At 53.4% G+C, this 27,471-nt stretch overlaps 1 protein-coding gene across 1 annotated transcript in view; it reads left to right on the top strand.

The window, feature by feature from the left end:
- The window catches only part of LOC116798561 (src kinase-associated phosphoprotein 1-like), a gene marked incomplete at its 3' end in the record, with an annotated part of 133,423 nt that extends 108,459 nt beyond the window's left edge, over window positions 1–24,964 (top strand). Inside the window, exons 5-9 of the mRNA XM_032711061.1 lie at window positions 21,024–21,104; window positions 21,810–21,893; window positions 22,671–22,795; window positions 24,343–24,406; window positions 24,786–24,964. Coding sequence (XP_032566952.1) covers window positions 21,024–21,104; window positions 21,810–21,893; window positions 22,671–22,795; window positions 24,343–24,406; window positions 24,786–24,964 — 533 coding nt within the window. The remainder of the gene's footprint in view (window positions 1–21,023; window positions 21,105–21,809; window positions 21,894–22,670; window positions 22,796–24,342; window positions 24,407–24,785) is intronic.
- Window positions 24,965–27,471: the final 2,507 nt, after the last annotated feature.

The following is a 27,471-nucleotide window of genomic DNA, read 5'->3' as shown; positions in this document are numbered from 1 at the left end:
TGATATCATTAATTGATATCATTAATGCATTCATTAATGACAGGCATCAGCACATCTTGTTGCCCAGATGAAGAAAAAATAAGATTTTTTTAACGTTTTTTACATACAGAGGTTCCCATTTCATGCACACGTGTGTGTGTGTGTGTGTGTGTGTGTGTGCACATGCCAGGGGTTTATCCATGAGATGACATGTTCCTGCTGTGGGATTTAGCCACGAGAAGGTGTTTTCCCCCCCTCTTCTGTGGGATTTATCCATGAGAAGGTGTTCCCCCCCCCTCTGTGGGATTTATCCATGAGAAGGTGTTTTCCCCCCTCCTCTGTGGGATTTATCCATGAGAAGGTGTTTTCCCCCTCTCCTCTGTGGGATTTATCTACGAGAAGGTGATTTTCCCCCCTCCTCTGTGGGATTTATCCATGAGAAGGTGTTTTCCCCCCTCCTCAGTGCTGAGGTGCTGCGGGAGGTGAGGACAGGGGTGGCCGTGGAGAGGGGGAAGTGCCATCTGCTGGTAAATCCAGGCTGGAAATCCGGCCATTCCCAACTTCTGGGTGTTCTGCTGTGGGCTGGGCTGGGCTGTAGGGGTTTTTCCCCATCCCTGATGAATCCCCAAATATCCTAGAGGGGTTTGTTGGCCTTCTGGGTGGGACTCGAGGGACAGAAGCTGTTCAGGAAAATAGAAATAATAGAGAAAATAGAACACAAACATAGAGGGAGGCCCGAAGCAAAGCTTTTACCATCTTTTACCGTCTTGGTTTTACCTCTCCTGCTGCTGGGGAGGGGAACACGGTGGTGCCCATCAGTCCCTGGGGCTGTGGGGTCCCCACACTTGGGTCACCCCCCCCACAAGCTCAGTGAGGGCTTTTCAGCAGGAATTTGGGGATTTGAGCAGGTGGATGTGGATGTCACTCCTTCCCCTCGTGCTCCAGGGGACCTGCAGGAGGGCAGGGACTGGGGGGAAGCTCCATTTTTTGTCAGGTTGGCAGCACAGCCCCAATGTGCAGAGATGGGGGGGTCTCATCCCTGCACCTCCAGAGCTGCTGCAGAACCACTGGCAGGGATTTTGGGATTGTCTGTCTCATCCTGTGCCTCCAGAGCTGCTGCAGCACCACTGGCAGGGATTTTGGGATTGTCTGTCTCATCCTGTGCCTCCAGAGCTGCTGCAGCATCACTGGCAGGGATTTTGGGATTGTCTGTCTCATCCTGTGAATCCAGAGCTGCTGGCAGGGATTTTGGGATTGTCTGTCTCATCCTGCACCTCCAGAGCTGCTGGCAGGGATTTTGGGATTGTCTGTCTCATCCCACACCTCCAGAGCTGCTGCAGCACCACTGGCAGGGATTTTGGGATTGTCTGTCTCATCCCACACCTCCAGAGCTGCTGCAGCACCACTGGCAGGGATTTTGGGATTGTCTGTCTCATCCTGTGCCTCCAGAGCCGCTGGCAGGGATTTTGGGATTGTCTGTCTCATCCTGTGCCTCCAGAGCTGCTGCAGCATCACTGGCAGGAATTTTGGGATTGTCTGTCTCATCCTGTGCCTCCAGAGCTGCTGCAGCATCACTGGCAGGAATTTTGGGATTGTCTGTCTCATCCTGTGCATCCAGAGCTGCTACAGCATCACTGGCAGGGATTTTGGGATTGTCTGTCTCATCCCACACCTCCAGAGCTGCTGCAGCATCACTGGCAGGGATTTTGGGATTGTCTGTCTCATCCCACACCTCCAGAGCTGCTGCAGCATCACTGGCAGGGATTTAGGGACTGTCTGTCTCATCCTGTGCATCCAGAGCTGCTGGCAGGGATTTTGGGATTGTCTGTCTCATCCTGCACCTCCAGAGCCGCTGGCAGGGATTTAGGGATTGTCTCTCATCCTGTCCTCCAGAGCTGCTGCAGCACCACTGGCAGGGATTTTGGGATTGTCTCTCATCCTGTGCCTCTAGAGCTGCTGCAGCATCACTGGCAGGGATTTTGGGACTGTCAGGGACTGATGGGCACCACCGTGTTCCCCTCCCCAGCAGCAGGAGAGGTGAAAAGCAAGATGGTAAAAGATGGTAAAAGCTTTGCTTCAGGTCTCCCTCTATGTCTATATTCTATTTTCTTTACTATTTCTATTTTCCTGAGCAGCTTGTGCCCCTCGAGTCCCAGCCAGAAGGTCAACAAACCCCTCTGGGATATCGGGGAATTCATCAGGGATGGGGAAAACCCCCTCCAGCCCAGCCCAGCCCTGCTGGGCAGTGCCCACCCCTGTCCCCCTGCAGCGCCCGCCCTCACCGGGGCCGAGCCCCCTGTGCCCAGGGGGGTGCCCACCCTGCCCCAGCACCCCGTGCCCGGGGCCAGCCCGGCGTGGGGAGGGCGAGGGGGCTGCCCTGGGCTGTCAGCTGCCTAATAAGGTTGCCCATTAAGGTGGGTCAGTGATGGATGGCCCTGTCCCCGTGCCCCAGCCCGGCGTGTGCGGAGGCACTCCCTGACCAGCAGCTGTTGTGCTGCCTGCCTTGTTAAGGGTCTCTGGTGGTGACATCAGCTATACATCAACCTGGCTGATGCCTTTGATTATTTGGACAGCTCCTGGCATGATGGATCGGTGGGATTGATCCGCCTTTTCTTCGCCTTCGCTCCTCGCCCCTGTTCCTCCCGGCTCTCTCTGCTCCCCCACCACAAATCCTTTAAAGGTTGGAGCCTTCCAGGGCGTCCTGCCCAAGCAGCTCTGCTGTCCTGGACGCTCAGGGGGCTGTGGAGAGGGTTTCTCAGAGGGGAAGAGGCCGAGGTGGGATGGCAGGGAAGGGCAGGGAGCCCTGGGGTGGCCCTGGGGCGGGGTGACAGCGTGGGGACGGCTCTGACGTGGCACTGCCAGCTCAGGGATCCCCACTGCTCCAAAAAGGGGCAAGAACTGAGTGCCCCTCAACCAACCCTGGGGCTGCTTTGAGCAGCCTGGGCTGTGGAAGGTGTCTTTGCCCATGGAATGAGATGTGCTTCAAGGTTCCTTCCAGCCCAGGCCATTCCAAGACTCTGGGATCGGAGCAGCCCAGGGAGGCTCCAGCACAAAATGCTTCCTGGGCACCTCTGCCCTGCTCTGCTCGGCAGTAATTAGCCCTGGCAGTAATTAGCCCTTCCAGTAATGGTTGGATGTCTGTACTTGGCTCGTCAGGATGGAAGGAGGGAGTGATGTGGTTCCTGTGACTCCAGGCTCCCCTGGCAGCTTCCAAACTCCTCTCCCAGGGCCTTGCCAGGACTGAACTGCTCCTGGTGCAGCTCTCAGTGTTGTCACAGACACAACCCCCCCGTGACCCCCTCAGGGATGTGAGCAGAGCTGGGCAGAGTCTCCTCAGTGTCCCTCTGATGGATGAATCCCAGGGCAGGTTCAGGACCATCCTCTGCAGGAGGACCTGCCTGGCCCGGAGGAGTCCGAGGTGCTGGGGGGTGGTTTTGGCTCCCAGCAGAGAGTGTTGCTCCTGGGGTCACACCCCCCATGTCCTGGCAGTTCTGGGGCCAAACCCCCGTGGTTGAGGAGCTGCAGAACCCCTTGGCTGAGGGCACCTTTGGCTGCAGGCTCTGCCTGGGAGGGGTTGGGTGCCAACATCTCTGCAGGATGGGGGGGAGGTCCGAGGGGTTGGGGGGGGCTTGGATGTGCTGTGGTGGGCTCAGAGGTGTTGTGATGGTCTCTGAGGTGCTGTGGAGACCTCAGGGTTGTTGGAGTGGGCTCAGGGGTGCTGTGATGCTCTCAGAGGTGCTGTGGTGGGCTCAGGGGGGCTGTGATGGTCTCAGGTGTTATGGAGGGGCTCGGGGGTGTTGTGGTGGTCTCAGAGGTGCTGTGATGGTCTCAGGTGTTATGGAGGGGCTCAGGGGTGTTGTGGTGGTCTCAAGGGTGTTGTGATACTCTCAGAGGTGCTGTGGAGGGGCTCAGAGGTGTTATGGAGGGGCTCAGGGGTGTTGTGGTGGTCTCAGAGGTGCTGTGATGGTCTCAGGTGTTATGGAGGGGCTCAGGGGTATTGTGGTGGGCTCAGGGGTGTTGTGATGCTCTCAGGGGTGTTGTGATGCTCTCAGAGGTGCTCTGCTGGGCTCAGGGGTGTTATGGAGGGCTCAGAGGTGTTGTAGAGGAGCTCAGATGTGCTGTGGTGGGCTCAGAGATGATGTGCAGCAAAGCCTGGGGGTCTCCTCGCCGATCCCCCTCCCCTGCCCGTGGCTCCGGGGGTCTCCTGGCCCGGCTGTTTCCCTGCCCCGTTCTCCCGGGGCTGGAAGTGCCTCCCTGTGCTCCCCGTGGCCGCGCTGCCGGCTCGGATCGCTTTGAACTCTTTATCTGTGGCGTCTCCTCCTCCGGCTGGGGCAGACGAGGAGCCCCGGGCGGGGCCCGATAACCTTTCCCGGGCTCATTAAAGGGCCCACTTAGTGCTCTGTGGGACCGAGGGGAGACAGTCTGGAGCAGAGCAGGGCTTTTAGCCCGGGTAATGCAAAACTCCATCAATAAACCTTCCCAACGCGAGCCCGGAGCTCCGACCCGACCCCGGAGCACCCCCAGAGAGAGGAAAACCTGCGGGGTCAGCTCGGAGCATCTCCCTGGGTGTGCAGGGGGTGGGTCTGCCCAGCTGAGCCCCCCCCCCCGGCAGTTTTCCTCTTCGGGGCACACGAACCTTTAGGGGGTGGTGGGTGGGGGGTTCTTCCCTCGGTCCCGACGGCTGCTGATGTTTTGGGGGGGGTTTGGTGGCACCAGAAATCTGGTGGAGATCCTGGGGTGGGCTCGGGGCTCACACAGGGTGTGAGTGAAATCCTGAGTGATTCAGTTCAGCATTTCAACACCAGGGCACGGCTCTGCCACCCCGGGTGTGAGCCCATCTGCCTGGGCACCCACTCCCTCTGCCCCCCGGGGGGGTGTCTCTGAGGGTCTTTTGGGATCTTCGAGGCTCCCAAAATCCTCACCCTGGAGCCCTTGGGGAGCCAGGACCTACAACAACCCCCCCTCCCTCCCTTCCTCCCTCTGGAGTGACTTCACTCTGCTTTTCCAGCCCGAAGGGAGTTGAGCCAGAGGCAGCAGGGAGGGAAACACCCCTTAAAAATTGTCGAGGTAATGGAAACAACCTTAAACTATCATATTTCAGGCATAACACCATAATAAAAGTAACAGGATAATGATTTTTTTCGGCCCAGATATTAGAGGCCCAGATATTGATTGGTTGTTTCCCTTGTCGTTCTCGCCTCTGATGGAAGTGCATTTTTTGACAGAGAGTGCAATAAAATGTACAGTTTCCAATTTGAGAGCCCTATAAATGTCATCCCTACATGCAGGGTTACAAATTCTTCACTGCTGCTCCTCTCCCCTCCCCTCAACACCGGGAGGGTCCCGGGGGGGGATGGAGGGAGGGAACACACACCGTGTCCCTGCCTGGGGGACAAAGTTTGGGGTGAACCCAGCCCAGTTGTGTGCTGGGAAGGTGGGAAGATGCTTCATTCCCATGGGAGAGCTTGGAAACATCGGGTTACAGAGTTAAAGTGTCTTGCAGTTCTCAGATTTACAGATTTTCAAGGCAAAACAGGCTTGTCCTGGCCCCTGGTTGCTCAGGACCTTCCAGTTCCAATCCGTTGGCAAAATCTTATTTTTAGTGGGTTTTTTTTCCCCTGTGAGAATTTGGCACCTTTTGGGGCAAAGGTCTGAGGAAAAGCTGAAAGTTTACAGGGAAAAAAAGGCCGAGTGGTGGCACCTGGAGTTAAATAACGTGAAGTTCTGTGAGTCCTCTTTGCTCCGTGCTCTGTATTTTTTTGGGGAGGGAGTTTGGTTTGTTCAAAGCCTCCTTGGCCCTTGTCTGGGTTTCCTCCTCGGTTTCAGGAGTCAGGATTTTCAAAGGAAGTTAAAAAAAGTCGAGGGCACAGTTGTAAGAGATAAGGATATCTGCTGTGGAGATAATAAACCCTTTTTGTGCCTTCCCGGGGTGGGTTTGGGGAGGACACAGCCCGGAATCTCTGGAGTTTTGGGGTCGGCACAAACACCCCCACACATCCCAGAGGTGGGGAGGGAGGATAAGGGTGGGGGGAGGGGGGAAATTGCTGTTATTTCCCTTTTTCTGTTCGATTTTCAAACCCCCCCCGAACGAATTCCGGGCTGGCAAAAGGGGGAGCAGGGGAAGGTGGGGCAGGGACGGACGTGCTGCAAAAACCAACAAAAGCCAGATTTATATAAATCCCTTCACAAAGAGACCTGAAAGCCCCATCCCCGAGGCTCAGGGGGTGCCCTGGGATGGGAGATGAGGGCGGGCACCTTCCCTGAGCCGTGACCTCCCGTTGGGCTTTAATGCAACCTTTTTATTGCTTTCCAACACCCCCCCCGTGGGGCAGAGCTCTGCCAGGTTCCCCCCAACCTCCCATCAGCTCCTCATAACCGAGTTTGGAGCTTTTTTTGCTCTCTGAGGTGGCCAAAGCCATTAAAGGCCGTGCTTTGATTCCATGAGGGACCTTTCCAGGGTCCCGGTGCCTCCCTCTCACCTTTGCCTGAACATTCCCCGCTCTCCCTCAGCTCCCCCTCTGCCAGGCACCAGTTTTAAGGTTTAATATTGAAGAGGTGCAGAACTGGCACCAAAATTTCCCCTTTCCCCCCCGTTTTCTGGCAGCACGTGGTCGTTGCCACATCCTTTTACCCGCTGGAGGTCTGAATGTCACCCCTGGGTGATCCAGCCTGGATTTGTGGCCAAAGGAACATCTGATTAACCACATTTGGTGCTTTTTATAATAAACTCCTGCTCCATAACCTGCTGGATTTATCACTTAAGTGGGGGGATGTGAGATGTAATAAGAAGCAGCTCCTTTTTTTGGCCCTGACATCCTTTATCCACTGTCACTTCCCCGGGTTTCCAGAGGTGGGATCCAGCCAGCACCGATCGATGCTTTGTTTTATCTCTCCCTTTTTTTCCCAATAATTTTTTTAATCACAGCGTGTTTCTCTCATCCCCCACCTTTGGATAAATAATTACAGGGCGAGAAGTGCCCACGTTCAGCACTTTTTGGAGAGGGGAAAAAGTGATGAAGTCAGGAGAGGGAAGGGCGGGAGCTGGGCCTTCCACTTCCCTTGGCATTCCCATCATGGGCAGGAATGGGGGCATAGAGGTTCAGCCACCCCAAAATCCGTGGGAAATGTTTGTCACCCGCCTGTCAGGGGTTCCTGGAGCCCCCTGAGCCCCCGTGGGACACAGACAGGGCACGTTGTCTCCCTTTCCAACCATCCCGTGTCCCCTGGGCTGGGCTGAGGGTGGATTAAAGGAATGTGGGGCCAGGGCAGGCTGGACTTGGCCAGTCCAACCAGTAGGACACCAAACTGGCAGCTGGGAGAGCCCAGTTTACCCCCAAATCTTGCTTTAGTAGCTCTTTTCCTCTCTGCCCCCCTTCCTCTCCAGGCTTTTTAGGGTGAAAAGCTCCAGGGTTGGGGCCCTGGGAGGTCTGTGAACGTTATTCCTGTGGGTGATGCAGCACCTTCCAACCTGCCCTGTGCCCCTGGGCATCCCCCACAGCTCAGAGGACACCCCCAGGCTGGGGGTGCCCACTTAGGGGAGGGAAAACCTGGGCATGGGGATGCAGGGGTTCAGCACAGCCTTGTTTTAGGGTGGAAAAACTGGGCAGGGGGGGGTTGGGATCAGCACAGCCCCTGTTTGGGGTGGAGGGGATTGGGGGGATCAGCACAGCCCCTCTTTGGGGTGGTCAAATTGGGCAGGGGGGTTTGGGGGATCAGCACAGCCCCTCTTTGGGGTGGAAAAACTGGGAATGGGAGTCCAGGGGATTAGCACAGCCCCTGTTTGGGGTGGAGGGGATTGGGGGGTCAGCACAGCCCCTTTTTGGGGTGGAAAACCTGGTCAGGGGGGTTTGGGAGATCAGCACAGCCCCTCTTTGGGGTGGAGGGGTTTGGGGGTCAACACAGTCTCTCTTTGGGGTGGTCAAACTGGGAATGGGGGCCCAGGGGATTGGCACAGCCCCTCTTTGGGGTGGAGGGGATTGGGGGATCAGCACAGCCCCTGTTTGGGGTGGAGGGGATTGGGGGGTCAGCACAGCCCCTCTTTGGGGTGGAGGGGATTGGGGGGTCAGCACAGCCCCTCTTTGGGGTGGAGGGGATTGGGGGGTCAGCACAGCCCCTCTTTGGGGTGGAGGGGATTGGGGGATCAGCACAGCCCCTCTTTGGGGTGGTCAGACTGGTCGGGGGGGTCCCACCCTGCCCCCAGCGCCCCGCTGCTGCTCTCCACGGGGCTGAACCGCGATGCTGCTGCTGCTCCTGCATTCAATCCTGGGCTTCTGCTGCTTCCTTGTGGCAAAGTCTTGGAACGACACACGATCCTTCCCTCCTCCCCCCCAGCCCTGCCCGGGAACGGCGACCCCCGCCCCGGGGAGACCCCCCGCCCCTCCTTCCCCTGCAGCATCCCCTGGGTACCAGCTCCGGGTTGGGGTCCCGCGGTCCCAGGAGGGAGATCCTTCACCCCCGTCCATCCCCGCGCTGACCTTTGCTGGGTCCTTTATAAGTCAAAGTGGGATTTGTGTCTGGGAGCCCTTCCCGGAGACCGTAAATATGCCAGGGAGGCTGATGGGAGCACTTGACTTCAGTCCTATGTGTTTTTAAAGACCCGAAATGTAACCCCGGTGTCAAGACGGGAATTCAGGGGATATTTATGGTGGAAAGCTTTTTTTTTTTTTTTGTCTCCCATCCTTTTCTCCCTAATTTTAGTGTCGTTGCTGCTCTGGATTAAACCCGGGGTTGCTCCTCTCTGTGGAACCCGTGGTGATTACCCCCCTCTGCTCCCCAAAATCAGGGATGTGGCCCTGGATGTCCTGCTCCTGTGTCAGCCCTGGGGCTGGCCCGTGTCCCCTTTCCCTGCAGTGACCCCGTTGTGGTGCCTGGTGGGGACAGGGGGAGCAGGGTCAGGCAGGAGGATCTCACTGGGATCTGGGCCCTGGGGCAGGAGGATCCCACTGGGATCTGGGCTCTGGGGCAGGAGGATCCCACTGGGATCTGGGCCCTGGGGCGGGAGGATCCCACTGGGATCTGGGCTCTGGGGCAGGAGGATCCCACTGGGATCTGGGCCCTGGGGCAGGAGGATCCCACTGGGATCTGGGCCCTGGGGCGGGAGGATCCCACTGGGATCTGGGCCCTGGGGCAGGAGGATCCCACTGGGATCTGGGCCCTGGGGCAGGAGGATCCCACTGGGATCTGGGCCCTGGGGCGGGAGGATCCCACTGGGATCTGGGTCCTGGGGCAGGAGGATCCCACTGGGATCTGGGCTCTGGGGCAGGAGGATCCCACTGGGATCTGGGCCCTGGGGGTCCTGCCCAGAGCCAGGAGGAAGAGAAGGATTTGTTCACATGTCTCAGCGCCCCTAATCCTGTTTATCCAACTCTGGGTGATGCTTCACCCCCGGTGTGACACCACTGATTCATGTCGGGCTCCTGAACTGCCCTAACCCTTGGATCCATCCCCTACTCCGGCCTGGAGGAGGAAAAGGGTGGGATGGATGAGGGCTGTGGGTTTGCTGGAGGGGCTCAGCGTTCCCTGGGCAGCGAGGGGGGGGGTGGGAGAGCAGCCCCGGGGGCTCCAGCCTGGTCTCCCAGGTGCCCCATGTCAGCTCTTCCATGGGGAGATGAGGGAGCACATCCCGGGAGGGATGAAGGGGGGGGTGGTGAGGTGACCCCCCGCCGCCCTCCTCCACGTGCTCCTCTGGGGGCTGCAGGGTGAAAGCTGAAAGTTGAAGAGTCCAAAACCATCAACCCCCGGCTCTCAGCCCGTGATGGGAAATGAAAATATTTGGATAAGGGGCGATAGGGAGCTGCCGCTATTTACAAACCTCCGTCCCCGCCGCCCCGACATCAAAAGGGCTCCTTTTATAAAGCTCTCCTGGCTCCGTTTTCAGCCTGTCAAGGGCATTATTTGATGTTCCTCTTTTGTTTGTTTACATTAATTAAGATGGGCGAATCCATCACGGCGACTTTCTCCCGGAGCACACGCCTGCTGCAGGTGCTGGGCGGCCCCAAGCCCGGGGGGATGATAAAACACACATTTGTCCTGCGGGTCGTGTGGACAGACTGACACTTGGCCGATAAAAAGCCCACCCCGCCCCGCCCCGCCCGTGACAAATGATTTTCTTATCTGGAACAAGGAAAAGCAGTGGCCGAGTTTCGGCTCCGCTTCCCGCCCCGGCTGCCGAGGGCAGGGGGGTGATGCTGCTCGGGCTCTGCCCGGACTGCTGGGATGGCTGGGATGGAAGGAGAGGGTGGAACCAGCTCAGCACAGAGCCCTGGATCCGTTCCCCAGCTCTGTGCACCTCCCCTGCTGGAAAATCCGGGCAACACCGAATTTCCTCCTGGATTCACCCCATGGGAACTGTCCCGGGGTTGGTGCCCCCTGGCACTGGGGGGTTGTGCCCCAGGGGCATCACTGTGCAACCAGAATGGGAAAACAAGTGAATCCTGAGGCTGATCCGGCTCCTGCTCTCGGCACTGCCGTGCCAGGGGAAGGCTGTGACATTCCCACTGCTCCAGGGGAAGGCTGTGACATTCCCACTGCTCCAGGGGAAGGCTCTGACATTCCCACTGCTCCAGAGGAAGGCTCTGACATTCCCATTGCTCCAGGGGAAGGCTGTGACATTCCCAGGGCTCCAGGGGAAGGCTGTGACATTCCCACCACTCCAGGGGAAGGCTGTGACATTCCCAGTGCTCCAGGGGAAGGCTGTGACATTCCCAGGGCTCCAGGGGAAGGCTGTGACATTCCCACTGCTCCAGGGGAAGGCTGTGACATTCCCACTGCTCCAGGGGAAGGCTGTGACATTCCCAGTGCTCCAGGGGAGGGCTCTGACATTCCCACTGCTCCAGGGGAAGGCTGTGACATTCCCACTGCTCCAGGGGAAGGCTGTGACATTCCCAGTGCTCCAGGGGAGGGCTCTGACATTCCCACTGCTCCAGGGGAAGGCTGTGACATTCCCACTGCTCCAGGGGAAGGCTCTGACATTCCCACTGCTCCAGGGGAAGGCTGTGACATTCCCAGTGCTCCAGGGGAAGGCTGTGACATTCCCACTGCTCCAGGGGAAGGCTGTGACATTCCCACTGCTCCAGGGGAAGGCTGTGACATTCCCACTGCTCCAGGGGAAGGCTGTGACATTCCCAGTGCTCCAGGGGAAGGCTGTGACATTCCCGCTGCTCCAGGGGAAGGCTGTGACATTCCCAGTGCTCCAGGGGAAGGCTGTGACATTCCCAGTGCTCCAGGGGAAGGCTCTGACATTCCCGCTGCTCCCGGCGGGTTCTCAGCCACCTCCTGCCCTCGGTGAGGGGCAGGTCCCGTGGGCTCCCAGCCCTCCTGTCTCTGCCCAGGGGCTGTTTTGGGGGGTTCCTGGGCTCTGTGGGGCTGGTGGGATGCCCCAGGCGTGGGATGGAGGAGATGGAGGGTGGAGGATGAAGGATGGAGGCCGGAGCAGGACTCGACCCAGCGGCAGAACAATTCCCTCCGTCACTGAGCCGGACCCGGGCGAGCAGAGTGCCACATAAATTCCACTTAAATTAATTGACAGGAGAATGGCAGCCTAATGAATTTTGCACAGGACAAGTATCCCATTCCAGTGATTGCCCTCTCATCCTGCAGAAACTTGGCTGAACTGGGGTGGGGGCTTTGAGGGGCTGCTGCATCCCCAGGCCCCACTGATGCCCCATTCCCAGTGACCCTCCCCACGTGTGACGTGTCCCCCTTCCCACCCAGCACTTCCTAAAGCTTCATCCCATTTTTATCATTCCCCAGCTGTGTCCCTTTAACACACATCCTTAATTTTGTATTAAAAAAGCCAGTTTTCTAGAAATTGGTTAGTAGGGCTGGATTGGATGCTGGAGTTTCAAGCAGGGGAGTCAGGAGTTTTTCCAAGAGGAAGCAGCTTGCTCTTTTTTCCCTGGTGTGTTTTTTTTTTTTTTCCTTTGGAAGGAGGTAACTGGCACTTCATTTATCTGTGGGTTTGTTATGACTCTGGGCTAACAGATCCCACACTTAGCAAACTCTCACTCTTCACTAATGGAAGAGACTTTAATCTAATTGCCCCGTGTCGCCCAGCACGGAGCCTCCGGCGTCCTCCTCCCTTCTCCTCCTCTCTGGAAGCAGCCCTGGCTCGCAGGGATGTTCCCCACTCCCCAATTCCCACCTGGCTCCGTGCCCAGCCGAGCTGGGATGCGGGAGGTGGGAGCCTGGGAGGACTCACAGACACCAGATTTGCTCGTGTCAGACCCCGGAAAGAGCCGGGAAGCGCCGGGATGGGGGAGGAACCACGGCAGGAGGGAGGGAGGGAGGTGGAAGTTGCTGGAATATCGGGAAAAATGAGGTGTGAAATCCCAGGCTGTGCTCACTGAGGGAGCCCCTGGAGTCTCCTCCTTGCTCAGCTCGAGGAGGGCGAAGGGAGCTGATGCTCCCACTTTGCACCCCGGAGTGGATTTTGGGGGTTTCTGGCTCATCCAGTGGGTATTCCACGGCTATTCCAGGGGTTGGATCGGGCATGAGCGGTGCCAGGGAGCTGTGGGATGCTCCTCCAGGATGATCCCACGGGATGCTCCCCTGGGAAGCCTCGTCAGACCCCGTGGGTTTGTCACAAGGGCTGAGTTCAGATGGGTCTCTTTAAAAACCCAAAGCGATTTGCTTGAGAAACGAAGCTTTTAAAGGGCCATTAAAGACCCCAAAGTGAATTTTAAAATCCCCCAAATCCCGAAACTTTGCTTGCCCAAGTCTGAAATAAGGCCCTGGAGAGCCCCAGCATTTCAGAAAGGTCCCAAACCAGACTCAACCACCCAGGGGCTGAGGGGGAGAATATTTTCTTTAATTTGATTTATTGCAGCATCTTAACTCCCATCCCCAACCCCAAATCTGTTCTCCTCCGAAATCTGGAAGGTTGAGAAAAGGCAACCTCTGGTTCCGTTCAAAATGGGGAAGGTTTGGGAGGATGAGATCTCCCAGCTGGGAGGACTGTGATAACCAGGAGCTTTAAGCCCCATCACTCCTGCCAGTTCTTCCTTTGTAGTTAAATAAATCAGCTCTAAATTTAACAGGATTTAAATTTTTGTTCTCCCCCCCCCCCCTCCCATATATCCATCAAGTTAAAAGCAAATTGATTTCACCCATAAAACTCAAAACCCGTCGCTTTGGTACGTTTTTATTTGATTTTGATTTTTTTTTCCCCCCCCAGTCTCAGGCCATAGAGCTCTCTGAACATTAGCTGTGAATAAAAGTTAATAATCACTAAAAGCTGCGTCTTCCCCCCAGTTTGGAACAGAATACAAAATTTAAGTGCCCAAATAAACGTTTGTTGAGCTGTGTTAACGACTGAAATATTTTTGCAGAGAAATAGTGTTCTCTGCTGGTGAACTGCAAGAAATGTTAAATTTCCCATAAAAACCCGGCTCCCGTGGACGTTTTTTTAACAGTTACCGGGAAGGGAATAAAAAAGTATCAAAGCGACCCGACGTTCAGAAGGGAGGGGTTCGGTCCCCGGGGGATTTAAATCATCCCAAAAACAAACGGGACAGTTCCAATCCCTCGGAATTAAATCCACCCGCCCCGGGGGGGCTCTGACACCGCCCGGAAAGTTCCTTTCATGGCTCGGGATGCCGAGGGTTTCAAAGGGAACATCTTTGTCCCAGCCCAGCACAAAGCAGGAGCCTCTTAACGAGCTCCAGACCCTCTCCCGGTGGAGCTGCTCCCGGAGGGATCGTGAGGCCGAGGGAGGTCTTGGAATGGCAAAGAGGGGAATTGGGGACAGGGATTATTCCCCCCTTCGTGCTCGACGGGGAGGAAGAGCCTTTTCCTCCCCCCCCCCCAAAAAAATCTGCGGGAATTAGCCGAGAGCTCTGCGGATGGATCCCAGCCCGGCTCCCGAAGTCTCATCTCCGGGGAGATTCCTCGGGAATTTCTCAAGCTAACTTTCGGTTTTACATCTTATAAGGAGAATAAAAACCTCAGGCAAAAAGCTGGAGCAGCTGGGCAGAAGCTCTTTTCGGGGGGGGGTCTTCAGTCCTGGCATTCCCAATCCCGTATCCTGGGATGCTGCAAAGGGAACTTGGATGCAGGAGGCCCCTGGTGCCCGGAGCGATGGGACAAGGGGGGGAATGGATTTAAATGGGAAGAGAACAGGTTTAGGTTGGATATTGGGAGAACATCCCTCCCTGTGAGGGGGAATCATGTCCCTGTGGAAGGTCCTTGTGCCCTCGGCGTGGGAAGGGAATGGATTTAAACGGGAAGAGAGCGGGTTTAGGTTGGATATTGGGAGGAAATCCCTCCCTGTGATGGGGACACATCCCTGTGGAAGGTCCTTGTGCCCTCGGCGTGGGAAGGGAATGGATTTAAACGGGAAGAGAGCGGGTTTAGGTTGGATATTGGGAGAACATCCCTCCTTGTGAGGGGGAATCATGTCCCTGTGGAAGGTCCTCATGCCCTCGCCGTGAGAAGGGAATGGATTTAAATGGGAAGAGAGCGGGTTTAGGTTGGATACTGGGAGGAAATCCCTCCCTGTGGAAGGTCCTTGTGCTCTCGGCGTGGGAAAGGAATGGATTTAAATGGGAAGAGAGCGGGTTTGGGTTGGATATTGGGAGAACATCCCTCCCTGTGAGGGGGAATCATGTCCCTGTGGAAGGTCCTTGTGCCCTCACTGTGGGAAGAGAATGGATTTAAACGGGAAGAGAGCGGGTTTAGGTTGGATACTGGGAGAACATCCCTCCCTGTGATGGGGACACATCCCTGTGGAAGGTCCTTGTGCCCTCACCGTGGGAAGGGAATGGATTTAAATGGGAAGAGAGCGGGTCTAGGTTGGATACTGGGAGGAAATCCCTCCCTGTGGAAGGTCCTTGTGCCCTTGGCGTGGGAAGGGAATGGATTTAAACGGGAAGAGAGCGGGTTTAGGTTGGATATTGGGAGAACATCCCTCCCTGTGGAAGGTCCTCGTGCCCTCGCCGTGGGAAGGGGATGGATGAGGCCTCGGGAGCGTCGCCATTCCCTGGAAAATGAGCCAGTGCCGTTGACAAGGAATGGTGAGCGTGGAGCACACACATGAGCGCTCCGGGCAGCAGCAGCAGCAGGAGGAGGAGGAGGAGGATGTTGGGGACAGCGAAGGACGGGCGGGTTATAGCTGCTGGTGGGAGTTAATGGGAATAAATTCCTCACTCGTGCTGCACTAACTGGAATGTTTTCAGCCCGGGATGATTTAGGTTTTCCCTTTTCACACCGTAAATCACCGTCGGCCCGGGAGCAGAGCAGGTCGAGTGTCTGACACGGGGTTGTGTTTGGGGGGAGAGAAATAACAGGGGAGTGAGTGACATGGGTTGGATAGTTATATATTTATATAGTTATATATCTATATATTTATATATTTATATATTTATATATCTATATATCTATATATTTATATATTTATATATTTATATATCTATATATTTATATATTTATATATTTAATTTTTTTTAATTTTTGTCTATTTATTTCTTTATTTTTTATATTTATATATTTAGATATTTCTTTATATATTTATATATTTTCATATTTAGCTATTTTTATATTTAGATATGTTCTTTTATATTTGTATATTTATTTTATATTTATATTTTTTATATTTTTATATTTTTTATATTTTTATATATTTATATATTATTTTATATTTACATATTTATATATTTTATTTATATCTATATGCTTATTTTATATTTAGATATTTCTTTATATATTTATATATTTATTTAATATTTACCCATTTCCTTTTATATTTATATAGTTATTTTATATTTATATATTTATTTTATATATTTATATATTTATGTATTTTATTTATATATTTATATATTTTATTTATATTTATATGTTTATTTTATATTTAGGTCTTTCCTCACATATTTAGATTTTTCTTTATAGATTTCTATATTTATTTTATATTTAGATCTTTCCTTACATATTTAGATTTCCTCTTATATATTTATATATTTATTTTATATTTATATACTTCTTTCTATATTTATATATTCGTATATTTGCCTACTTATTTTATATTTATCTATTTCTACATTTATTACCTTACCCTGCTTTTTTTTTAAGACGATTTTAAAACCAATCCCCTCCTCTGGAGCCCGTGGGTGTGTGGACAACCATCCAGCCCCATCTGAGCAGGGAATTTCGAGATGCAGCTCCGAAGCACCAGTTGCCATAGCAACTCCCCAAATCCACTTCGGTGCTGAAGAGTTGGGTTTTTTTTTCTTTTTTTTTGGTTTGTATTTTTTTTTCCCCTATTTTCCCCTCCCTCTCTGCTGAGTGGGAGCCCTTGGCTAATGAGCTGTGCAAATAGATATTGAGATTTAGTGGGGTTTATTTTGCAATTATGGACTTAGTGATTTGGAAGGGAACTTTTTTGGGGGGCCAAAGGCTCTTCCTCCTCCTCTTGGAATTTTTTTCTTTTTCTTTTTTTTTTTTTTTTTTTTTGTGTGTGTGTGTGTTTTTGGTTTGGTTTGGGGTTTTTTTGGGGGGTTTTTTTATGGTTCTTGGGGGGGTTTTTTTGCCTTTGCCAAAGCTGGTTTGACTTCAAACTTGCTGTTAAATTTTCCAGACGGAACTGAAACAAATGTCAACAACAACTGGAGGTTTTCCACCCCTCCAAGGGCTAAATCCCAACCCAACCCACACCCAACTTTTTGCCATTGGGTGTCTCTTGTCTTGTTGCTTATCAGCCACAAATCCCACAGGTTTTCCTCTGGAAATCCTCTGGATCCCACACTAATTCAGGGCCCAGCAAAGATCCATCTGTACCTTCCTTGTTTATTTGTGTTCAGGTCATTGTGGTCATTGGGGCGATGCTGTTAATTAGGAACTGCTCCAGCCCAGGTGAGAATTGTGGTTTTCTGGAGCAAATTCCATGGATTTGGGGTTGGTTCCTGACTGGCAGCACCTGGGACTGGTTAATCTTGATCTCTGCTCAGCCTGGGACTGGTTAATCTTGGTCTCTGCTTTATCCAGGGACTGGTTAATCTTGGTCTCTGCTCAGCCTGGGACTGGTTAATCCCAGTCCCAGCCCTCAATCCTGCTCTGCCCTGGCTGCTGCCAAGAGCATTTCCCAATTCCCTGCCTGTCCCCAGGGAAAAGCTCCGGCCTTGGCTGCCCTTTTGGGATGGGCTCTCCGGGCTGGGATGTCCTGTGGCACCCGAGGGCTCCAGGCTGAACACAGGGATATTTCAGGGCAGAATTCCCCACTCCAGGATTTGCTGCCATGGATTTTGAGCCGCCTCCTGCTTGCTGAGGGGTTTTCAATCCGGGTGGTTATCCCGGTGGATCCAGCCTCTGACAGCTGGAGCCAAGTGGCCAATCCCACTCCCAAGGGAGACTGGACCATGGGATGTATCCAGCTGGTGGATTTTAAGGATGCCCAGGAAGAGTGTTTGGAGGGGATGGTGATGTGAGGCAGCAGGAATGCTTCCAAGATCCTCTTGATCTTGGAAAAAGGTGATGGATTAAGTGCTGGGAGTGTGATTCTCCCACCAGGGGGAAAGGGGAGAGGGGAAAGGGGAAAGGGGAAAGGGGAAAGGGGAAAGGGAAAGGGAAGGGAAGGAAAGGAAAGGAAAGGAAAGGAAAGGAAAGGAAAGGAAAGGAAAGGAAAGGAAAGGAAAGGAAAGGAAAGGAAAGGAGAAAGGAGAAAGGAGAAAGGAGAAAGGAGAAAGGAGAAAGGAGAAAGGAGAAAGGAGAAAGGAGAAAGGAAGGAGAAAGGAGAAAGGAAAGGAAAGGAGAAAGGAGAAATGAAAGACTATCCGCTCCTCCATGTGTGAGTTTGGCTCCAGTTTTCTCCCATTCCTGCAATCCCACAGCTTTGGATGCTCTGCAGGATCCCAGCGTGGAGCCGTAATTCCCAGAGCAGCCCTTCTGGGGGAGGCTCCAGATGGAGCCATGTGGGTCATGGCTTGGGAAATTCATCCTCAGGGAAATCCTGGGGGATGAGCAGGTCCTTGGGGAGCCTGGGAGGCTGCGGGGGGGGGAGATACTGGGAGCACTGGGAGGTGACTGGGGAAGGGAAGGGGGGTGACATGGAGGGGCAGCACCTCCAGCACCATCCACCTGCTGGGAAAAGGGTGGGCTGGGGGGGATTCCAGGGTGGAAGGGAGCACTGGGACCATCCCAGTCCTGCCACAGTGCTGGGAATGACCGGAGAGGGACCCTGTGCCTGGGAAAATATGGAATTTACAGCCTTTTCTTTCTGGTTTTCTGACTGGCGAGTGGCCCTCGGTGGTTGGAACAGGTGACCAGGCCACAGACCGGCTTTTCCAGCCCTTGGAGATGTGCTGAGCCGTGGTTTTCCTGCCAGATTTGTGTTCCCAGGGCAGGAACATCTGGGAGATGAAACCCTCTGCCCTTGGGAACCAGAGGGATCCCTGGGGCTGGGCTCCCACCTTCCCCTCTGTTCCCACCTCCCCTTGTGTTCCCACCTCCCCCTGTGTTCCCACTTCCCTCTCCACATCCTCTGGGCATCCATTAGGATTTTAAAGAGATAGAACCCCCCCAGGACTGTGACTGCAGATGAATTGAGCTCTTTGCTGCAGGCAGGAGCCATCTGGGTTGTTTTAGGGCCAGGCTGGGGAGGTTTGGGGACACCCCCCTCATCACCCCAACCCCGTGTGCAGCCAGGCAGAGCCCCCAGTGCTGCATCCCCCACATCCCATGGATTTAATCCGGGCTCTGCATGGGCAGGGATGCAGGAGGGGATGGGCAGGGATGCAGGAGAGGGGCAGGACACAGGTTCCAGCTGCCACCTCCCTGTCACAGGCTGTCAGACTTCAAATTTCCAGAGCCCTGCGGAATCAAATCAGCCCCTGCAGCCCCTCCTTAATTGTGTCAGCTTGTCTGGAGTATTTGAGGGGAGGGGAGGCTCCTTCCCTCCTGATTTTCCTGCACAGGGGGACAGGTTTGGGCTCCTGGTGGTGCTTCAGAGGCCCCAGGGAGTTGCCAGCCCAGCAGATCCCGGGATCTGAGGCTGGACAGGGCTTTGGAGCAACCTGGGCTGGTGGAAGGTGTTGGAAACAGGTGGTATTCCAGGTCCTTTCCAACCCAAAGCATCCTGTGATTCCCTGATCCCATGATTCCATGAGCCAGAGCCACAAATAACCCCAAAGAGGGGCTGTGCTTCCATGGAAAATTGATCTCAAACAGGGCAAAGCAGAACCACTGGGAAGGCAGCAGCTCTCCCAGGGGTCCTGCTTCCAGCAAAACGATGGATGGAGAGAGGGAATGCGGGGCTGGGAGAGCTCCCCGTGACTCCCATCCCATCCCTGCTGCTTCCCTGCTCCCCAGATCCCTCTTGGCAACGGCGGGAAGAGCAGGAAGCCCAGCCCTGGGATGGCCGGACCCATCCCAGCCCCGGGATGCTGAGCAGCGACCTCATCCCGCGCTCCGGCTTTTCCAGAGCCGCTTTTCCAGCGGGAGCGGGATGGGGCAGAGGGGAAGCCCCTGCTGGGAACGCGCTGCGAGGAAATGAAATTAAGGAAGCGAAGCAGCCCTCGCAGCTCCCTTTTTCCTCCCCATCTCCTCCTCCCCTCCCGGGTAATTCAGTCCGCGCTCCCGGCGCTGTTGGGATCCCTCCGTCCCCCCGCTGCGGGAAAGGTTCTAAACGGCCAAAGAAAAGTTCCGCTCAAGCGTTTTGGGTTTGGTTTTTTTTTTTTGTCTCCCCGGCGGCCCCGGCCCCGTTTTCCTAATTGTGAATGTCCCCGAAAATGACATTTTGGGATTTGCGTCAGCAAAAGGGCTCGGGGCTGGGTTTGGGTTTTGGTTGGTTTTTGGTTCATTTTTAAGGAGACGATGTGGGGTTTTTTTATAGGGCAGATGCTCGGAGTGGCTGCAGGGGGTTTGTGCCAGGCAGGTGTGTTCACCTGGGCACGGAAGGGGGGTGCCAGGGAGGGGGGGGCACCGCGGGGGGTTCTGGCCCCTCCGGGGGCTGAGGCAGAGAGGGATTATAAAATCATAAAATAGAAATTATAAAATTATTAAAAATTACGATATAATTATATATATTTATATTATATTATATATTTTATGTAATACATATAATGAATTATGTATAATATATACATATTTTATAATTTATATTTATTATATAAATACATTATATAATATATTATGTATATATATTATGTGTGTATAATATATATCATATACTATATATTAATTGTATATATAATATATACAATATATTATATATTAATAGTATAATATATAATATATATAATATACTATATATATAAATATTAGATTAATTATATAATATACAATATATAATATATAAAGTTATATCATTATATATAATATAATATATTTCTACAATAAATATAAATTATAAAACTATAAAGTAAAATTATAAAATCGTTGGAAGGGACCTTAAAGATCATCCAGTTCCAATTCCCTGCTGTGGCAATTCCCACTAGAGCAGCCCTTGGATAGAGCTTGGAGCAACCTGGGCTAGTGGAAGCTGGCCCTGGGGGGTTGGAAGTGGATGGTCTTCAAGGCTCCTTCCAGCCCAAAGCATCCACGATTCCAGGATTTTATGAACCAGGGCCACAAATAACCCCAAACAGGGGATCTGCTTCCATGAAAAATTGATCTCCAGTGGGACAAAGCACAAGTGGGAAAACAGCAGCTCCCCCAGGGGTCCTGACCCCGGGTTTGGGGGTGGGTTTTGCCCTCAGTGGGGTGAGTTTTGCCCTCAGTGGGGTGAGGAGCCCTGGTCCAGAGCAGCCCTGGGACAAGGGGATTGTGTTTTCCAGGTCCATCCACCTGAGCAGCTCCTCCTGGGAGCTCCCAGAGAGCCTTGGCTGGGGGGAGGAGGGCTGAGGATGGGGCTGTGCATCCCTGACAACCACGGTCCTGCCTTCCCTGAGCACCCCTGGGAGCCTTTTCCCTCCTGTGGGAATCTGGTGGGATCGTGGCAGAGCATTCTTTTCACCTCCAGGCCCCTGCTCTGGCTTCTCCTGCAGAGAAAGGAGCTGAGGGTATGTGGGAATGGGAATGGGGAATCCCAAGGTTTTCCTTTGCTTTGCTCCCTGCAGGGCTGGAGGAGAACCCACCAAAGCCTGTCCCAGAAACAGGGAACATCCTGAAGCAAGGATACCTGGAGAAGAGATCCCGAGGTAAGACCTGGAATCACAGGGTGAGGTTTGGGGGTGTCCTGTCAATAATTGCCAATAATTTGACTTTTCAGGGGAAGAAGAAGCAGGAAAACATGTTGGGTTTTTTTTTTCCCTGCAGATTTGTACAGGCCAAATGTGCAGATTTCCCTTCTCAGGGACGAGGAGGGGGCCTCGATTTTTTTTTTTTTCTCTTTTGCAGATCATCCAACTGCACAAAGATTAAACTCCCCCCAAAAAAATCGAATTAAGCAGCAGCCCAGCCCTCTGAGGCCAAATGTGCCCTTTTAACGAGCGATCCCTAATGAGGATAAAACCCCAGCAGTTGGGAGCATCACACCCATTAAGGGCTTGAGATAAGGCCCCTGAGTCAGCCTCGGGTTTATCTCCATTTTTACCAACTCCTGCGAAGGCCACAAATTATTTCCTCATCACTCCGATTTTATCCTGATTTATTTACTCTGTGACAAGGTGGGGGGAGGCAAGAACAGCCCCTTTTTTTTATCCCTTCAGCTGAGCTTAGGACTTGGTGCTTGGTTTAGCTTCCTCCAGCTGCAGATTAAAACTTATTTTACTTATATATATATATCAGGGAGGTTTAACCCAAAGAGTGTTCCTGCCCTTTTAGCATCACATCCATGTGAAACACACGGTGAAAGGACAAAAATTACTGTTTCCCCCCTCTTTTGACGCCCTTTTCTTTGCCAGATCACAGCTTTTTTGGGGCAGAGTGGCACAAGAGGTGGTGTGTCCTCAACAGAAAGACCTTCTACTACTATGCCAACGAGAAAAGTAAGTGGTGAGAGAGACACACCCGCATTTGTTCCCAAAATATACAGGGAAAGGGATGAAAAGGAGAAGGGAAGAGCCTTTGCTGTGAAGGACTGGATAAAATCTGACCTGGGAAGGCCGGGATTAATCCCTTATCAGGGTTCTAGAAAGGCAGAGCTCAGCTTGATTTAATTTTTCCCCCCCTTGATGGGGATGAAATGAGAAAAAAGGGGACAAGGAACAGAGCTGGGGGGGGGTGAATAAAAGGCTATTCCAAGTTTTCCATGAGCTCCAACCCCCGGTGCCTGTATTTAATCCTCTTGCTGGTGGGTATCAATATTTTGCTGTCGTGCTCCATCAGGTCCATCCCGACAGGAGATGGATGGGCTTCCCAGGATTCCAGGGGCAGGAAAAGGCCCTACAACCCTCCCCCCCCCCATCCAGGGGTTCCAACCCGCAGCAGGGACGGGGTTAAACCCCGGGGGGGGTCTGAGGGTGAAGATGGGTCTTTGTCCTCCTCCCACGTCCTTTGTCTGAGGAGCTCCAGCACTTTTTGTTTTCCCAAACGAGCTTCCCAACTCCTCCCATCCCATCCCACCCCCGGGGTGTGAACTGCTGCCCGGGGGGTGAGGTCTGGTGGTTTTTGGGGTCGTTTGCTCGGGGTTTTGGGGGATGAGCAGTTTTCACCTTCCAAACGGTCTCCAGGGGACGGAGCGAAGGAACCCCGGGCTCCGTGGGTTTCGGTGGGGTGGAATTCTTGTGGAAACTCCCACATTTAGCCCGTTTTTCTGCTTCCAGGCAAGCAACCGAGAGGCACCTTCTCCATCGAGCACTACAGTGCCCGGCTGGTTTCCCACCTCCGCAAAGATTCCCGGAAAAAATGCTGTTTCGAGTTAACCTGCCCTGGCAAACGCACCTACGAGGTAGGAAACGGGGGGGGGAAAACATGGAATTCTGGGCTGGGAATAAAAACCCATGGTCCTAGGTGTAGGGGTTGAGGTGCAGGCTGGCCCTGCAGGGTCGGGAGGGCTGGGAATGTCTGAATTCCTGGGGAAACCCCGATTTGTTTTGGCAGTGAGGGTGGCACAGGTTTTCCCAGAGAGGTGGTGGATTCCCAATCCCTGGGAACACCCGAGGTCAGGTTGGATGGGGCTCTGAGCAGCCTGGGCTGGCTGGGGGTGTCCCTCATTTCAGGGGTCGGTGGGTTAGGTGGCCTCCAAAGGTCACTTCCAACTCCAAAGAATTCCATAATTCTGCGGGAAACAGAGAAAAGGAAACTTGGGCTCAGTGGATTTCAGTGGGCTGAGATCATTTTATAGGAATGAAATCCTTGAGTGGGGCTGAAATCCTCTGTAGGGCTGAAATTCCATAAAACCAGCAGCACCTCGGGAGGGGCTTCTCCCCACCTGAGCAGGGACCTTCCCTGGGCACGGGGGGTGATCCTGGGCTCTCCCAAAGGATCAGGGAGAACAAGGGGTGGAACCAGTCGAGGATTGAGTTGGAAAAGCCCGGGTTTAACCAAGCCCTGCAGAGCCAGGATAAACATAAACCTGCAGTTTATTGAGCATCCAGGAGGGAGCCTAAAAATCCAATCCACAGAGTGGGAATGAGAGCCTGGATGGGCTTCAGGGAGATTTGGGATGCAGGGCCCTGGATCGGGGGGGGGGGGGGGCAGCAGAGCCCGTTCCGTGGGGAATCGTGGTTTCCATCTGAATTATTTTAACGAATTGAGCTTGACAGGCTTCCTCTGGGATGGGTCTGGCTTTGTCCTGCTGCTCCTTCCCTGCTTGGAACAGGGAGATAAAGCCCTGGAATGGCTTTTCCCGCTGTCCCAGGGTAGACAATGGCAGAGCCGGGATCGCCATTCCCTGTTTCCAAAGGACTCCTCCCAACCCCCCGGGGTGTGAACTCCTGCTGGGAGTGGGGGCTGAAGCCAAGGGATGAGGTTTGGTGGTTTCTGGGGTTGATATTTAGTTGGGTTTTTTGGGGGGATGAGCAGCTGTCACCTTCCAAATCTTCTGCAGAAGACAACAGAGAAAAGGAAACTCAGGCTCAGTGGATTTCAATGGGCTGAGATCATTTTATAGGGCTGAAATCCTTGTGTGGTGCTGAAATCCTGTATAGGGCTGAAAATCCTTTTATAGGGCTGAAATAATTTATAGAGCTGAAATTCTTTTATGGGGCTGAAATCCTTTATGGGAATGAAATCCTTTTATGGGGCTGAAATCCTTTATAGTGCTGAAATCCTTATGTAGGACTGAAATCTTTTTATGTGGCTGAAATCCTTTATAGGACTGAAATTCTTTTATAGGGCTGAAATTCTTTTATGGGGCTGAAATCCTTTATAGGCCTGAAATCCTTTTGTGTGGCTGAAATAATTTATAGGGCTGAAACCCTTGTTCCAGCTGCAAATCCCATTGCTCTCCCTCCAACCCAGCCCCAGCCCAGTAACAGCTGCCCCTCTCTCCAGTTCACAGCCCCAAGCCCAGCAGAGGCTGAAGACTGGGTGGACCAGATCCAGTTCCTCCTGAAGGGTGAGTTTGGCCCCATCCAGCGGGTCCCATTTCTTTGGGAAGATCCCGGCAGCACCTTCCCACCCGGGAACACTTTGACACCAACAACACCTAGACGAAACTTCCAGCCCTGCCTTTGGAAAAACCCTCTGGAAAGCAGGGAGGCTCCGTTCCTTGAGGCACACGTGGAATTTGGCTTTGTTCTCTTGGATTTCCCCGCTTTTCCTTTGTTTTTGGCCAATTCTCAGCTCGTTTACGCCTCTTTCGTTTGTCACCTCGGGTGCTCCCGGGGACAGTTCACACCTTGAGCGAGCACAGGGGTTGGTGTGGGGGTTTCCCCTGGCTGAAAGTAGGGAATTTGCTGGTTTTCACCCCGGTTTTTTTGCTCTCCCCGCCCCAGACCTGAGCTCCCTGACTATCCCGTGCGAGGAGGAGGAGGAGGAGGAAGAAGAAGAGCTCTACAACGACGTGGAGAGCTCTGACTCCATGAACACCTCTCACAACACCACCCTGACCCAGGAGGAGCCCAACGTGGAGGTGGAAGGGGAGGACATCTACGAGGTCCTGCCAGGTGAGAACCCAAAATCCAAACCCTCCTTTTCCCCTTCTCCCCCTGACCCCAAATCCAAACCCTCCTTTTCCTCTTCTCCCCCTGACCCCAAATCCAAACCCTCCTTTTCCCCTTCTCCCCCTGACCCCAAATCCAAACCCTCCTTTTCCTCTTCTCCCCCTGACCCCAAATCCAAACCACCCCTTTCCTCTTCTCCCCCTGACCCCAAATCCAAACCACCCCTTTCCTCTTCTCCCCCTGACCCCAAATCCAAACCACCCCTTTCCTCTTCTCCCCCTGAACGAGGGAGGAAACCTCGGCCCCGCCACACGCTGATGGGAATCAACATCTCATGGCCCCAAAAATCAAAGGTTTCACCCCATTTTTTTGCTCAGGCTGGACCCCAAGAACAAACCCTCCCTGTTCTGGGGGTGTTCTCATCAGTAAATTCGGGTGAAGCAGCTTTTAGAGGTTTTGCTCCCTTTCAACTCGAGTCAGATTGAGTTTGGTGAGAGTGGGATCTCTGGGCTGTGTTACCTGGAAAATCAGAGCTGAGCTGATGGAAATGCTCCCTCCTGGGCATGGCAGGCAGGGCTGTAACACAATTACTGCCCTGCCACCAGATGATAAAATAACTGCATTAAAGACAAGCTGGTGCCCTCTCACGAGGGCTGGACAGACCCCACAGGCTCAGAGGGTGACAGGCCTGCAACATTTCTGGCTCTGCCAACAGGAATCAGGGGGTGACACAGCCCAGGGCTCGGCCAGCAGGTCACCTGAGCCTGTTCTGCCTCTGCCCTGAGGGTGGGAACCCCACCCCTGAGAGCATCCAGCAGTGTCTGAATTCAGGGATGGGAAAAAAAAAGAGGTCCTTGTTTCTTCTTCCTCATTGCAGAACCTTCTGTCTGTGGTGGTTCTTAAAAAGCACCAGGAGGTTTTATTGTGCCTGAGACCTTCCCCTTGGAATTGCTGCCAAGGGGGAAGCAGTGGCTTGTGGCATCCAGTGCTGGGAGCAGAGCTGGAGCTCCAGGACACACCCTCGGCCTGTGTCCATCTTCCCTTCCTCTTCCCTTCCTCTTCCCTTCCTCTTCCCTTCCTCTTCCCTTCCTCTTCCCTTCCTCTTCCCTTCCTCTTCCCTTCCTCTTCCCTTCCTCACCTTCCCTTCTTCATCTTCCCTTCTTCACCTTCCCTTCCTCTCTTCTCATCCTCAGCTCTTTGATCCCCTCCTTCCCTCGGGAGCATCCTCAGCAGTCCCTGGGCTCAGCAGGAGCCTTGGGGTGCTCCCAGGATGGTGTTTGGGGGTGCTGATGGTCTGTCAGGGCTTCCAGCATTCCTGGCTTTCCAGCATTCCTGGCTGCCTTGGCTGAAGTTTTCCAGTGTTCCCGGCTTCCTTGGCTGAGGTTTTCCAGCATTCCTGGTTACCTTGGCCAGATTTTCCATCATTCCTGGCTGCCTTAGTTGAGGTTTTCCATCATTCCTGGCTGCCTTGGCCAGATTTTCCAGCATTCCTGGTTTCCTTGATTGAGGTTTTCCACCATTCCTGGCTTTCCATCATTCCTGGCTGCCTTGGCTGAGGTTTTCCAGCATTCCTGGCTACCTTGGTTGAGGTTCCCAGCATTCCTGGCTTTCCAGCATTCCTGGTTTCCTTGGTTGAGGTTTTCCAGCATTCCTGGCTGCCTTGGCTGAGGTTTTCCAGCATTCCTGGCTGCCTTGGCCAAGGCTTTCCAATATTCCTGGTTTTCCATCATTCCTGGCTGCCTTGGCTGAGGTTTTCCAGCATTCCTGGTTCTCCAGCATTCCTGGCTGCCTTGCCACCCCTGTGACCCCGCAGTGAGCACAGGGAAAATCCCCATCCCAGCTGGAGCTTCTCCCTCCCTCGTGTCCCAAGTGAAAACTGAGAAAGAAAGAAAGAAGGAGAAGGGGGGGGGGGAGGAAAAGAGAAGAGGAGGGAGATGAAGAGATAATTTCCTCAGCAAGTCATCGTCGTTAATGAAGTTTTACAAAAACAGACACAACCAAGGAAAAATAAAATTTCACAGGTGATAAATTTTTCCAATTTCCCTGGCAGAATTCGATGGGATTGTTAAATTAAGAGTGAAGGTGTCTGTTAGGAAGCAACGAGCAGTGATGGGTAATTTTATAGAGTGGAAAATTGAATCAAATTGCTACATTAAAACACAGCTCCTCTGAGGATGTGCCCGGGCAGCTCCGGGATGTGAGATCCACAGTGTTGGGATGCAGGGCCTGAGGGATCCTGGCTGTGCCAGGGGGGCTCCAGACCCTGGGAGTGGGTGCCCACGGGGTGTTAAAGGCGTTTTCCCACTGGTGGAGTGGCCAAGGTTGGGATGTTCCACACAGGGAGAGGCAGCACAGCCCCCTGGGCTGGGTTTTCCAGCATTTCCCTTTGATTCATCCCTGGGAAATCCAAATATTGGCTGGGATCACACGCTGGGCTCGTGGGAAGGCAGAGCAGCACTTCCAGACTTGACTCCAGGAAAGCACCTGGATGCAGCAGGGCTGGGGGGCAGGGTGGGGG

Source organism: Chiroxiphia lanceolata, chromosome 26 (genome assembly GCF_009829145.1).
Source record: "Chiroxiphia lanceolata isolate bChiLan1 chromosome 26, bChiLan1.pri, whole genome shotgun sequence".
NCBI classification, from domain to species: Eukaryota; Metazoa; Chordata; class Aves; order Passeriformes; family Pipridae; genus Chiroxiphia; species Chiroxiphia lanceolata.
This window is presented reverse-complemented; position numbering and strand designations above follow the sequence as displayed.